Genomic DNA, 14864 nt, shown 5'->3' with positions numbered 1-14864 from the left:
ACACCTGCCAGATGAAATCTACATGAAATTTAGGGATAAATTAGGAGGTGTTCATAACTTAAGGACATTTGAAAACAGTATTAGTCACATAAATATTGGTGGGCCTTTTATAGTCAAACACTATCCTTGCCAGATAAGACAATGTAAACCTAGAGAAATAAAATTATTTGGCCAGAGGTAAGCAAGAAAAGATTGGAAGCCAGATCTCCTTGTTTCTGAGGCAGTATTCTTTCCACAACTGAGATGGCATCTCACACATACTCTTCATCCCAACCACCTACACTATGATTAATTAGTCTCCTTTTCAGTGAAAGAACAGACATATGGATATAGATATAGATAGATAGATATACAGATATATAGATATTATAATGATTTCCCAGGATTTGTAATAGAAATCTACAAAGACATATGGGAAATAGAAGAACTGTTAGTAGTAAAAGCAATTAAACTCCGGGATTATTTTTATCTAGGTAAATTTATTACAAAAGGTTTACCTGAGAAAATGTTTCCTTTTTATCTTCAAGTAAATCCTGAGTTACCAGAAGAGGCTCGCTTTTCTCACAGCTCTCCTGGCTGATGAGCGTGTCTGCGTAGTTGGGCTGAGGAAAGATCAGGTGACTCTTCCCAGAGTCCGCAGTGAGGGAGACCTCGTGGGAATAGGTCTGCAGGAAAGCCCTCACCCCGTCCACGCCCACAAAGTGTGAGGCGGGCACGCCTACCAATCCGCCTTCGGAAGCCTGGAGCAGACGGGATGTGTGCCAGCGCCTAAGCCTGAGCGCCAGCAGCACAATGACAAAGGCTAGGAAGACACAGGAGACAGCTGCCACTGCCACCACCAGGTACAGCGTGAGGCTGGAGTCGTCAAGGTTGGTGGAGGGTTCGAGACTGCCCAGGTCGGCCAGGATGTCTGGGATGCTGTCAGCCACAGCAACAGTAAGCGTGACGGTGGCCGAGAGAGGGGGCTGTCCGTGGTCCTGGACCGCCACCACCAGGCTCTGCTTGAGCGCGTCTCTGTCCAGCAGGGCCCGCGCAGTGCGCACCTCGCCCGTGTGCAGCCCCACGGAGAACAGCCCTGGCTCACTGGCCTTGAGCAGGCGGTAGGACAGCCAGGCGTTCTGGCCCGAGTCTCTGTCCACTGCTACCACCTTGGTCACCAAATAGCCGGGCTCTGCGGAGCGGGGCGCCAGTTCCACGCCGGTAGAACCATCGTTGGGGAAAGTTGGGTACAGGATTTCTGGCGCGTTGTCGTTTTGGTCCAGCAGAAATATGGTTAGTGACACATTGCTGCTAAGGGGAGGATCCCCGCTGTCATGCGCAGTCACCCTCAGTTGCAGTTCCTGTAATTGCTCGTAGTCAAAAGATCTCAGCGCATACAGGACGCCGGTATCTGAGTTGATGGAGAGGTAGGAGGACAGAGGTGCCCCCAGGAAGGTGTCCTCAGCCAGAGAGTAAGTGACTCGTGAATTCTCATCGCTGTCGGCATCGTGGGCTGTCACAGAGAAGATGGAGGCTCCTCTGGGGTTGTTTTCAGGAATGTAGGTAAAGTAGGAGTCCTTGGGGAAGGCAGGGGGGTTGTCATTGACATCTGTCACTTGCAATGAAATGTATGTTTCAGTAGATAGAGTCGGAGTTCCCTGATCTGTTGCTGTTACTGTGATGTTGTACCTGGAGGTAAGTTCTCTGTCCAGTGTTCTTTCCGTCACTAAACGATAATAATTATCAACTAATTTTTCTAATTTAAAGGGTAGGTTTCCAGGAATGGAACATGTAATGTGACCATTTTCTCCAGAGTCCTGGTCATGCACACTGATAAGAGCAATTATGGTCTCAGGAGGAAAGTTTTCTGGGACTGCAGTGGTGACAGAGGTGACGGTCACCTCTGGGGCATTATCATTTATGTCAAGAACTTTGATCAGCACCTTAGTTCTTGCCATGAGGCCTGCACCATCCTGAGCCTGAATTTCCAGTGGATAAATTTCGTATTCTTCAAAATCCAAGGGTTCTTTATTTGATATTTCTCCTGTGTAAGAATCCAATAGAAATATTTGGGCTAATTTTTGGTCTATATTATGAAAGGAGTATGTTACTTCCCCATTGGCTCCTTCATCTGGGTCAGTAGCTTTTACAGAGAGCAGCCGAGTGCCTAGTGGCACGTTCTCTGGGACACTCATGTGGTACTGTGCCTGAGTAAATGCTGGAGGGTTGTCATTTACATCCACCACCTGAACATGAATGCGGAGGGTTCCTGAATGGACTGGGTTGCCTCCATCAGAGGCAGTGAGAAGAAGGTGGTGGAAAGCTTCTTTTTCCCTATCCAGGGGACTCTGCAGCACCATCTCTGGGTGTTGAGACCCGTCAGCTCCTTGTTGCACATCCAGTGAGAAATGAGCGTTGGAGCTGAGCTGGTAGCTCTGGAGCGAATTCATACCCACATCAAGGTCTTGCCCAAAAGGCAGAGGGATCCTGGTACCTGGAGTGGTAATTTCATTCATTTTAAATTCCACTTCCTCTAACTGGAATTGGGGAGTGTTGTCGTTAATATCAATTATTTCCACTTCAACAGGGAAAAGCTTCATTTTATCCTCTACCAAAATGTTAAAACTCACCAGACACCGCGCACTCTGGGCGCAGAGCTCCTCCCGGTCTATCCTGCCCGCGGTGACCAAGCTGCCGCTTCTCGGATTCAGAGCAAAAAGCTGCGTCCTACCTCTGGAGACGATGCGGACTCCCCGTTCCGCCAGCTCCTGGGGTTGTAGCCCCAGGTCTTTGGCAATGTTGCCCACGAAGGAGCCTTTGTCTGTCTCTTCTGGCACCGAGTAGCGGATCTTCCCGGCCCAGGCTTCCAACAACAGTCCCAGAAAAAGGAACGGCAGGACCAGCCCACTGCAGCAGGGCAGCTTCACCCAAATCGCCATTGCTTTCTCGCTTCACAGTTTTCTCCCAGTCCGGTACCAAGGGTATTGTTTCTCGGCTCTTCTGAGCCTAAATTAACTGAATTTTCAGGAGAGTTCAGAGTGGAAAGTGGTCCAGAAGTAGGATCTGGGCAGTCTCAGGGAGGCTGTTTTCAATCTGGCGGTGATGGAGGTTCTAAAAAGCTTTTTTTTTTTTTTTTTTTTGGTTGTGGGGTGTGCGCTCGCGGGCAGCCTGAGTCTCCCAGACTGGTGAACAGCGGCGCCTAGAGTCCTAACCAGTTACTGCACTCTTAGATAATACGCAAACTTTGTCTTCTCATTAACATGATCTGTATCTTTCGTTAAGTCTTAGTATATTGTCAAGTTAAGCATTGTACAATATACGTATGAAAAGGAGAAACTACTATGTTCATTTAATTAATCATATCTAAGTGTTGCTAAATTGCAATATACAGTAGAAACCCAGTATTCCCAAACTATCTGCTTTACCTGTTTGCTATTCAGGGAATACCATAAAGGGGACAAAAATCACCCCTCCACTTGATCATTTTTAGGGCCACATAGAACAGCAACTGCCCTGTGACTGGAGGATGAAAAAATCAAAGGGAAAAATAAACTTTTTGAATACAAGCTAGATTTTTAAAAAATTAGACTGTCCCATTTCCTCTCGTAGACAAAGTCCCATTGTGCTTTGAATATTTATCAGAAACCTTGGAATTTTTGAAAGATATGTTTTACCCCATTACGTTTCCTATCTTTCTGAAGTGCTTCTATATTATGTGTATTTTAAAAGACCTTTAATATGGATTTTTAAAAGACCTTTAGTTTACCCAAAGGAAATATATTTTGAATAAAATAACATCGGGCTCTTGGAATTTTACTGGAAAATGTCACATGAGTGTCTAACTTAGGCTTCAAATTTAAGAGACACAAGAGGAAGTGGTATTCTTCAAAAATGAAAAGTAAAAGGCTGCATCTCTACGAGCCCACAGAGTCAGCCCAAAGATAGGTGGCAGTGAACACCACTGTGCTCTGCACTCACCCACATGTCAGATGACAAGTTATTAGGATAATATGTATTCCTCTACAAGCATACACAATAATTTCTCCAAGAGAAGTTGGTTTTCTTAAATAGCAGGATTTTTAGACTAGATTGTCTTCCTTCTTTTACTTATTGCGAAATTAGTAAAAAGATTATTGATTAAAATGTCTCAGGCTTAGAGTGATTTATTTATCTTTACCCAAAAGTTAGGGAAGAATGTTCTCTGCATTCCAGAGGTAGACATTTTTCAGAAACAAATTGGGCCAGATATTGGCAGTGAACCATGGACACCAAGTCTAAGAAGGGTCTGGAAAATGAGAAAATAACAAAAACAATCAAAAGCCACAAGAATAGTTCTTGAAAGGAGAATTTTTGTTCCTGTATAATTTATAGTTTCTCAGCTTCTCAAGGGCAAGTGTATGGAGCTCAAAGGCAGAAATTTAAAGATGCAGTGAACCTCCTTCAATATTGCAAGGAAAGGACTCTTTAGCAGGAAACACAACTTTATAGAACATATCTTTACCCAAAGGAATTGGCCAGGTTAATGAGACAACCCAAAATATACATAAAAACTATCAAGTAAACTAGCTCCCCTCCCCCCACAACAAGAAAAACAAGCAGAATTGATTTATGACAGGATATTTACAAAATGAAAGTGTTAAAACTCACATGTATGAATACATTTGAATCCAATGTAATATTTAAGGCTTCATTGCTGGCACTACAGAGACTATCCAGTTGAAAGATGTTTCTTGAGTTAACTTGAAGAAATTGAGATTTTGCAATTTCTGAAGCCACACATAGGTTGTAGAAATAGGGAAAAGCTCTCTTGCTGAAATGGGAGCAACTTCAAATCCAGGCTTGGGCCAGAGACCAGTGAAAGCAGGGCTGGAGGAACATTGCAGGTACAGGGCGATGGCCAGAGTCACCGTGAGAAGAGCACCAAGATGAAGGTCAAGGCCATGACCAGGCAAAACTATAGCTCTGCCTGCCTGGCGGCAGGTGCCAAGTGGTTGCTGAGGTCCAACAGCAACTCCTGCAAACTGTAGGCAAAGACCAGGTGCAGCATGATGACTGTCGCCACTGGGCACAAGCAACCAGCAAGCCCTGGCAAGTAGTGTCTCTGCTGCCAGCAGCACCACAGCATGCAGCCTGGTGTTGTGCACCGCCAGGTTGAAGAGTCAGAATTGGTGATTTGCAGCACACTCTAGGACAGCCAGGCATTGTGCCCAAGTCAGTGTCCAACTCGGTGACTAGGTAGCCAGGCTGCACAGTACGTGGTGCAGCACTGTGACTTCTAGCTGCAGCTCCTGGCACAGTGTCCTCTGCGTGTTTTCAAAGTGGTGGTCCAGCAGTACAAACAGGCTCAGGATAACACTAAACACAGTCGAACCCTGGTCACGAGCCCACAGAGTCAGCCCAAAGGTAGGCTGCAGTGAACACCACTGTGCTCTGTACTCACCCACATGTCAGATGACAGCACCGGTGACACTGGGTCACAGGTCAGGAAGAAATAGGGGGTGGGTAGGGCCCCAAGTCCACAACGGAAGGACTAAAGTGTGCAATGATGGAGTCTCTAGGTAGGTGTTCCAGGTATCCTGGACCACACAGGAGGCCTGTTGGAAAACCAGAGCATTTTTGTTGATGTGGGTTATATGAGGAGTGATGCTTGTGCTGGAAGAGAGGGACAGCTTGAACTTGTCTGTGACTCTGATGGTGACGATGTACTCCAGAGTCTGTTCCCAGTTTAGAATTCCATCTGCCAGTAGCTTACGAAGAATTACAGAATAATTCTTAGAGTTGAAGAATTAGAGGTGTTAGGCCGTGTGTTTATTACTTTCTAAAGTATCTTTCACTTCCCCATTTAAGCAAGTCTCTGAGTCCTGTTGTTTTGGTTGGGGCAACCACAGTTCTTGCCTCTAGTAGGACTAGACACCCAGCTGAAAGTCACCAGCACTGCATTATAGTTCTCAACCTCCATTTAGGCCATGTTTCTGAAATGGGCCCTTACACTGCCTCCAGTCTTCTCTTCTAAACTGATGTAACTGTCACTCTTTAAAAGCAAAGATGGTGCTGTCATTGTTGAACACTAGATACATTCTGTATGCCCTGTTAAGAGTGTGTAGAAAGTGTACGAGAACTCTACCTTAAGGGTGTCACCTAGGTCCATGGGGATCGCCTTAAGAAGGTAGAAAGGAGACAGTGGGCAGCTTCTCCTGTAGGCATACTCTGCTGTATTTGTGGTTCACGAGTGGCACTGACATCCAAGACCCAAATTTTGTTCTGAGCGGTTCTGGCCCCTCCCCATCACAAGTGGTGGCAGTTTATGCTCTTCTGGTCCAGATTTCTCCAATAGTCACAAGAGTATTTGCTGCCCTAATGCTCTCTTTTAATTCTGGGGGTGGAAGAGATGGTTATTGAAACTGATCTGATAAATTTCATAGAGAATTACCTGCAGCCTCCAAATCTACTGTGGTTTAGGAGTAAACTTTGTTCCCATTTAGATGTTTTCTAGAATTTTCAAAACAAAATGTCTGCCCTAAAATCCATGTTATTTATATCCAGGAGGAATAAATTTATATTAAAAGCATTTATAGGATTTCCAGTGAAGGTTTGAGATTCAAGGGACCCAGGGACTTCCTTTGGCATATCCGCTAGATCTAACTTCTCATTCTTGAATCCTTCCCTGCTCTTTGAGGGCGGTAAAGAGGCTTCTCAACACTCACCCAGGGTCCTGGTCACTGAGATGAAGATCTTGGGGGAGATTCCCCACTTTTAAACCTTTGGCTGTCTCTTCTGGAATCTCCCAGCGCATCTGCTGCATAATTCACGAGACTGAACAAAGACAGCAGGAAGGGAAGTAGCGCTTCCTGCGCCCGCGCGCCTTCCCTGTGGTGGATTTCTTCCTATCTCTTCTCCATGCTGCTTCTCGATCCGAATACACCTTGCTACGGTTGCTCTCAGATTACAGAAGTGTGCTGGAAAGAAAAGGCAGCGCTTCACTGTGGGTCATTAACCATCCTGACGTTCCAGACCCAGATATTTGGAACAGACTGGAGGAGAGATGGCGCGCAGAATCCACTCCGGAGGTTTCTCAAAAGCCTGCGGGTATCGCTGCGTCAGAGTCGCCAGTGGATTGCTTTGCGTCACTCCACCCACCGATCGGCCGACAGCGGCACCCAGAGGCCCAGAACATATCTACCGCATGTTAATTTCTGAAAGTCCTCGCAGGAGATCGCATTTGCTTTACTTCTGGGAATTATTTTAGAATACCAGCTGGTTTAGTACAAAAGCTACAAGTCATTATTTATTTTTGACAAATATTAATAAAATAGTCTTTCCACAAAATTTAAAGAAAACGTTTTATTTTATTAAATTGCACATTGACTTTAAATAAGAATTCTTACAGCGTTTTCTCTCTTGACATTTCTTTTTGAAGAAGAGGATAGATTATTGAAGTCTCCCTTCCTTAGAAAACTTTTTACTCAAGGAATTATCCATTGTGAAAAAAATTTTACATTACAAAAAGAAATTCTTACTGTAAGTTTTACAATATATAAAAAATGTTCACTATAAAAAGGTAAAAAGTACAGTTAAAAATTTTAAATCACCAGTAATTGTATTATATAATTACTGATTTAAAGAATTTATATTTGATGCCTATCCATACTTTTAAAACACATAGATACTTTTTTATTTTTTATTGTGGCAAAATTCACATAAATTTACGTAACCATTTTTAAGTATACAGTTCAGTGGTATTAAATACATTCATAATGCTGTGCGATCATCACTACCATCTATTTCCAGAACTCTTTCCATCTTGCAAAACTGAAACCTATAGCCATTAAATGTTAACTTCTCATTCTCCCCTCTCTCCAGCCTCTGGCAAACACCTTTTTACTTGTCTCTATGATTTTGACTACTCTAAATACCTCATATAAGTGGAATCATACAGTATTTGTCTTTTTGTGATTGCCTTATTTTGCAGAGCATAATATCCTCAAGATTCATCTACGATGGAGCGTATGTCAGCATTTCCTTCCTTTTTAAGGCTGAGTGATAGTCCCTTGTATGTACCACATTTTACTTATCCATTCATCTGTTGATAGACATTTAGGTGGCTTATAACTTTCAGTTATTGTGAAAAATGCTAAGATGAACATGGGTCTACAAATATCTCTTTGAGACCCTGTTTTCAATTCTTTTGAGTATACACCCAGAAGTGGAATTATTGGATCATATGGTAATTCTATCAAGTTTTTGAGGAACTGTTACACTGTTTTCCACAGTGGCTATACAATTTTACATTCCCACCAACAGTGCATAAGCATTTCGGTTACTCCATATCCTTGCCAATATTTATTTATTTATTTATTTGATAGTAGCCGTCCTAGTGGGTGTGAGGTAGTATTTCACTGTTGTTTTGATTTGCATTTCCCCAGTGATTCATGATGCTGAGGAGCATCTTTTCATGTGCTTATTGGCCATTTGGATATTTTTGGAATTACATATATACTATCATATTCCCCCAAATAATTAGTTCTTTCATGGATACTATTGGTTGCCTTTATAGACTGAATATTTATTTATGTCTCCCCAGAATTCATATGTTGAAACCTAATTCCCAACATGCTGGTATTTGGAAGTAAAGTTTTTGGGGAGGTGATCAGGTCATGAGGGTAGAGTCCTCATGAATAGCATTAATGCCCTTGTAAAAGAGGCTGCTGGGAGCTCCCTCACCCCTTCCACTATGTAAGGTTACAGGGAAAAGACTGTTGTCTATGAACATGGAACCCTGCCCTTACCAGACAATAAATCTGCTAGTGCCTTTATCTTGGACATCTCGGACTACAGAATTGAGAAACAAATTCTGTTGTTTACAAGCCACTCAGTTTACGGTATTCTGTAACAGCAGCCCAAATGGACTATGACAGTTACCCATGCCCTTTCCTTTCTTCTAACACTTCCTTTTTAGTTTAGGGGCCCACCCTCTGGGTATCTAAGGCAGAGCTGAATCTATTCATAGCTGTAACATGTTCTGACAGATCTAAACCAATAATGGTAATCTTCTCCCACTTGTCAATGTTTAGTTGGGAATATAGGCTTAAAATAATAAGCTTAAGGCAGGGTTTCTCAACCTTGATACTATTTTGAGCCAGGTAACTCTTTGTTGTGGGTGGGGGGGGGGTTCTGTTCTGTGTAACTGTAGGATATTTAGCAACATCCCTTGCCTCCATCCACTACATGCCAGAAGACCCCACAGTTCTAACAATATAAAATGTTTCCAGACACTACCAAATATCACCTCTTTGCCACAATTTTGAAAATAAAAATAGCAACTATTATTGAGCCAGGGATAGGTATGTGACCTAAGTTAGTCCAATCAGATCAAAAGACAGATTTTGGTTTGGGGGAACCACTCTCTGAACTTACCATGGACAAGGATGGAAGTTCCCCAGCTACTGCTGGCAGGTTTCTTGTCACCACAGATTTTGGAAGTTTACAAGATGAGGACAAAACTGAAAAAATAATAGAAAAAGTATAAATAAATGCTCATTCTCTAAAATTAGGAAGAAAAAAACAATTTGTGCCAGGCCATGATTCTATCATACCTAGAAGCAGCCATACTTCTAGAACTGCACTGTCCAATACAGTAACCACCAGCCACATGAGGCCACTGAGCACTTGAAATGTGGCTAGTCCAAACTGAGATGTGCCGTCTGTGTAAAATACACACCAGATTTTGAAGATTTAGTACAAAATAAGAATGTAAAATATATCATTAATAATTTCTACATTGACATGCTGAAATGTTATTTTTGATGATTAAGTTAAATAAAATGGTATTAAAATTAATTTCACTTGCATCTTTTTGCCATTTTAATGTGTCTACTAATATACCATATATGGCTTTCATCTGAGGTTCATATTATATTTCTATTGGACAGAGCTACACTAGGCTACCTGGTTTTTGAGATAAAAGATTTTTCTTATTATTTAAACCAATGTAAAATAAGATGGTGCTTTTTCTATGGAAAGTATCATACTTGATACTATATTTTAACTATATGAACTAGATTTTAGTTAACCTGCTTTTAACTGTTTATACACTAATATAGCAGTATGTAAGAGTACTATTGGGGAGCATATGCTATTTCTTCACCCTTATAATTTTCTATCTCCAAAATATAAGCAGGGTTTTTCCCACCACCAATAATTTTATAGCATTATCCTGGTTTTGATACTCCTTTATCATAGGCAGGAAGCGTTTGGAGGTCTTGTTACCATGTGGGGGAATTTATTGCTCTCCCCAAATCTTTAGTTCACTAGTATCACAGATACTCCAAGGAACAACCACAGAGTGTAATTCTGTCATCAATTCAGAGTGTTTATGTATGTCTATTGGATTTGAAAAAAGAAAACAACTGGATTTATCAACAGACATTAAGGTAATTGTAATGTGATAGAGACCTTAGCTTTAGGATCAATGTAATTTTCCCTCATACAAATCTCAGCATTTAGATAATGTGTTAAACTCCAAAGCAGAAAATATGTTTCAGGATAAGGAGGTACATACTTTAGGGGAAACTTTAATCCTTTTAATTATCTCTGACCATCTTCCATTTAAAAGTTTACTAAATACATCATATTTTTGGCAAATCAGAATTGCATCTGTTATCTCAGATTACTTTCTGTGACAGGATATTTGAGCATCATAAAACTATAGGCAATTAAAGTGCAAAGCAACATTTGGATTATTTTAATGTATAAGCATAGAATCACATTTTATATAGTCAAATAAAGCATTAAGCAAAGGCTAGCATGTTAAACTCTTCTATCTATAAAATAAGTAAAATCAGGTATAATTAAGGGACCATCAGGTATAATTAAGCACAATAAAGAATTTCACCTTTGAAAAGGGGGAAATAGATCATCCTGGAAATTATAGATATATCAGCCAACTTTCTTCAACACATTTTGGAACAAAGATAACTAATGTAGTTATCTGAAAGAGCATAATTTCAACTTCAAACTTAACATAAAAAAACTGGTGCCAGGCCATTTTAATTTTAATTTCCTCCCACGATACACAGTCTACTTAAACCAAAGAGGACACACTATTAGCAAAGCTCTCTGCTCATAACAATTGGCACTGTCCTTGACTAGAGGAAATGTATATGAAGTGGCTCTATCTCATTTTAAGGTGACATAGAATATATTTTATCTCACAGATTATTATACACTATATTTATGTTCCTTTTAAATGGATCAATTGGTTCATTCAATTAGCAAATATTTTTTGTATATCCCCCATGTTTTGATACTAGGCACTGGGACATGATGAACAAGATAGAAGACTCCTGATGATCAGGGAGCTTCCAGTCTGAGGGAGAGAGGGAGACAATACATGAAGAAATGAAGTGAACTTTTGGAAATGTTAATCACATTTTAATAAGAGTTCTCTTAAATTTAGATGCAGTTGTTAATAGAGGATATAAATTAAAATTTTAATGACCTTGATGCTCTACCAAGCCGATTCCATTAAAAAATAAATGGAAACGAGCAGGAATCAGTGGAAGCTGTTATATATATATATATATATATATATATATATATATATATATATATATGGTAGTTAGGCTTAAATACTATAGACACGTGTTGATAAATATTTGCCTACATAAATAGAGGAGACAAGCACAAAACAGTTATCAAGATAGCAGAGTGGAATGAAAAAAATTCCTAATTTAAAAATTACTAGCAAGTGAGTGGCAGGGAGTAATACTTCAATTATATTCTACCGCAATCAGACCATTTGTCTATTAGACAACTCTGTCCTAAAAGAACATATGCCTCTTGAAGAACACTTACTTCTCTGTTTACATTTATATCTACGTCAAACATACTATTAAAACGAGGAATCACCCTATTCCCTTGGGGTCCTTCACAACAGAAACAGACCTTGAGGCATGAGTCCACTCCAAGCATTTTCATAACCAACAAAATACAGACTTAGAATTATATAGTGGGCAGTATGTCCTCCTCACTCCACTGATTTGGGTACTTTCAAACCCACTGCATGGTTAGTTATAAATTCTTGTATTCACTCGAAATTGGATATACCCTGGGGAGCATCCGAGGTGTTTCCTGAAGCAAAGACTCTTTCCGCACAGACGCCCTATACCCGCCAATCACCGGGAAGCCTAGGAGCTATCCGGCCCCAGGGCGATCCGGTAAAAGTTCTGGCTTAGCGGCGGGGCGGGGAGGTGGGTGCGGGAAAACCTAGGTCTTTCTTGGAACCGGTGTCTCTAAATATTTTCAAACCAATAGCTCTTTAAGGAAGATTATTCCCATCGCCTAAAACCAAGTTCTCGCGAGCAGACGGACACCGGATATTGTAATTGCGCGTTGCGCCTGCGCGTGCTGGGCAGACCGCACTTCCGCCCGAGTCGTGCTGTCACTCACAGCCGTCTCCCGCCCCGCGCCGGGACGTAGTACTTCCTTCTCCGCTAGGTCTGCTTCCTCTGACGGGGGTGCCCGGAGCTGAGGATCTGTATGCGGAGCTGTCGAGTTGCTGAGTTGCAGAGTCTGGCGCTCAGAGCTACGGATCTCGGTGAGATTTCGCGCTGCCCGTTCTGGGTCATTTCATTGATAATCAGCAGCGGATCGCTTGCCAAGAGCCGGGAGGAACAAAGGAGTCAGGAAGGAGACTTTAGGCTCCCGGCCGCCTTTCTCCCAGTGGCTTTCTCTTTCGCTCGCTCCTGTCCGGAGAACCTGGATTTATAGTTGGTACTGGACTGTAAGTAACCGAGGCGAAGAGAGCTCACTGCGCCCCGCTTTTTGACTATCTTTGTTCCGGGAAAGTTTGTGAATTGGGAGTGTCTTCTGGGCCTTTACTTTCTGTGCCGAAAATCATTCCGCAGAAGCCGCCATTTGCTTTTCCGCTTGCTTGCTCTCTGTATTATCCGGCAGCGCCATCTAGAGGTTGGAACTTGGCACTGCAGCTAATTTATTCAAATAGACCTAACTGAATAATCCAGTGTCAGACAACTGGTATTCAGTCACAGCATATTTAAAAAGACTTGGTGCTTAATTAATAAAACAATAGACACTTAGCTGCTGTTCTTCTTAGAACTCCTTGTAATTGAATTTTTCAATTCATAACAAACTGGTCTTTCTAACTTGATATAGTTGGAACTTTTTAGTGCAACAAGTGTTCATTTGAGAAGTGAGTCACAAAGAAATAAACATGAGTAAGAGCAAAGATGATGCTCCTCACGAATTAGAGAGCCAGTTTATTTTACGTCTGCCTCCGGAATATGCATCTACTGTGAGGCGGGCAGTACAGTCTGGCCATGTCAACCTGAAGGACAGACTGACAATTGAGTTACACCCTGATGGGCGTCATGGAATCGTCAGAGTGGACCGGGTCCCACTGGCCTCAAAATTGGTAGATCTGCCATGTGTTATGGAAAGTTTGAAAACCATTGATAAAAAAACCTTTTACAAGACAGCTGATATTTGTCAGATGCTTGTATCCACAGTTGATGGTGATCTCTATCCTCCAGTGGAGGAACCAGTTGCTGCTGCTGATCCCAAAGCGAGCAAAAAAAAGGATAAGGACAAAGAGAAAAAGTTTATATGGAACCATGGAATCACTCTGCCTCTAAAAAATGTCAGGAAGAGAAGGTTCCGGAAGACGGCAAAGAAGAAGTATATTGAATCTCCAGATGTGGAAAAAGAAGTGAAGCGGTTGCTTAGTACAGATGCCGAAGCTGTCAGTACTCGTTGGGAAATAATTGCTGAAGATGAAACAAAAGAAACAGAAAATCAAGGCCTGGATATCTCTTCGCCGGGAATGTCAGGCCATAGGCAGGGCCATGACTCATTAGAACATGATGAGCTTCGGGAGATATTCAATGACCTCAGCAGCAGCAGTGAAGATGAAGATGAGACACAGCATCAAGATGAAGAAGATATAAACATAATTGACACTGAGGAAGATCTGGAAAGACAGCTACGGGACAAGCTAAGTGCTTCAGATGAACAGCACCAAGAAAATGAGGGAACCAATCAGCTGGTTATGGGAATTCAGAAACAGATTGATAACATGAAAGGCAAGCTCCAGGAGACCCAGGACAGGGCAAAACGACAGGAAGATCTCATAATGAAAGTGGAAAACCTGGCTCTCAAGAACAGATTTCAGGCTGTGCTGGATGAACTCAAACAAAAGGAAGACCGAGAAAAGGAGCAGCTTAGCTCTCTGCAAGAAGAGCTAGAATCCCTCCTAGAGAAGTGAAAAGAGCTTTAATACTTAAATTCATTCCTTAGAGTGGTCAGCATTAGAAGAAAAATTTTGGTTTCATCACCTGGACTAGATGATAGAACTATATGGTAATTTCTGTTTTTTTCTGCTGCCTTTTATTGAATTTGTCTTAAACAACTAGAAATGTGAATTTCTACCTCATTTGTCTCTCAGAACCACTTTGTTAGGTGTTTATCACGTAGGAAGTAGGAATGTATAGAAAGATACATGATTGTAGGAAAGTTGTAGGATTAGTGGAATGAATAGTTCAAACTTTGTAATCAAAACTTTACTGCAGGACTTTGCTCCTGTTTCTCTATTTGCCAGCAACTGCTATTGCTAGTTTGTGATGCCATCTAAGATCAATAAGAAGAGTACTCTAAAGGCAGTTAAGCTAGTTTGCATAATGTTTTCCCATGCAGTAGCTATTTTCCTAGCTATTCAGTTTTATACATGTAGAGTTGTAAGTCATTTCATAAAATTGTTTTGACACAATAAATAGAAACTAGTTTTCACCTCATAATGTGTCTTGCTGTTTTAGGGATTGTGGGCGTCAGATCCTCTTGTGAGGTGGTTTCTTGGTACAGTTTAATGACTG

General features: G+C 41.6%; 2 protein-coding genes across 4 annotated transcripts in view; one reads left to right on the top strand and one right to left on the bottom strand.

The window, feature by feature from the left end:
* The window catches only part of LOC109451094 (protocadherin gamma-C4), a 108258-nt gene extending 98613 nt beyond the window's left edge, over positions 1-9645 (bottom strand). The window contains exons 1-2 of one of the 2 annotated variants that reach the window (XM_074313686.1): positions 9573-9645; positions 9394-9479 (exon numbers count right to left, since the gene is read on the bottom strand). In XM_074313686.1, the coding sequence (XP_074169787.1) occupies positions 9394-9479; positions 9573-9630 (144 nt within the window). In that variant the 5' untranslated portion in view covers positions 9631-9645. Of the gene's footprint in view, positions 1-497; positions 7096-9393; positions 9480-9572 lie in introns of those variants that run through there. The other variant, XM_074313681.1, reaches the window with a different exon arrangement.
* A 2778-nt stretch (positions 9646-12423) lies between these two features.
* On the top strand, positions 12424-14789 carry TAF7 (TATA-box binding protein associated factor 7). Of its 2 annotated transcripts, XM_074313687.1 has the most exons (2): positions 12424-12574; positions 13506-14789. In XM_074313687.1, the coding sequence occupies exons 1-2, from the start codon at positions 12517-12519 to the stop codon at positions 14258-14260; spliced, it is 813 nt and encodes a 270-aa protein (XP_074169788.1). In that variant the 5' UTR covers positions 12424-12516; the 3' UTR covers positions 14261-14789. The 2 variants fall into 2 exon arrangements, with proteins under 2 accessions (XP_074169788.1, XP_019594573.1); XM_019739014.2 differs by having other exon boundaries at positions 12452-14789.
* Positions 14790-14864: the final 75 nt, after the last annotated feature.

Source organism: Rhinolophus sinicus, linkage group LG10 (assembly GCF_036562045.2).
Source record: "Rhinolophus sinicus isolate RSC01 linkage group LG10, ASM3656204v1, whole genome shotgun sequence".
NCBI classification, from domain to species: Eukaryota; Metazoa; Chordata; class Mammalia; order Chiroptera; family Rhinolophidae; genus Rhinolophus; species Rhinolophus sinicus.
The sequence above is the reverse complement of the archived record's forward strand: the minus strand, read 5'-3'. Positions and strand labels throughout refer to the sequence as shown.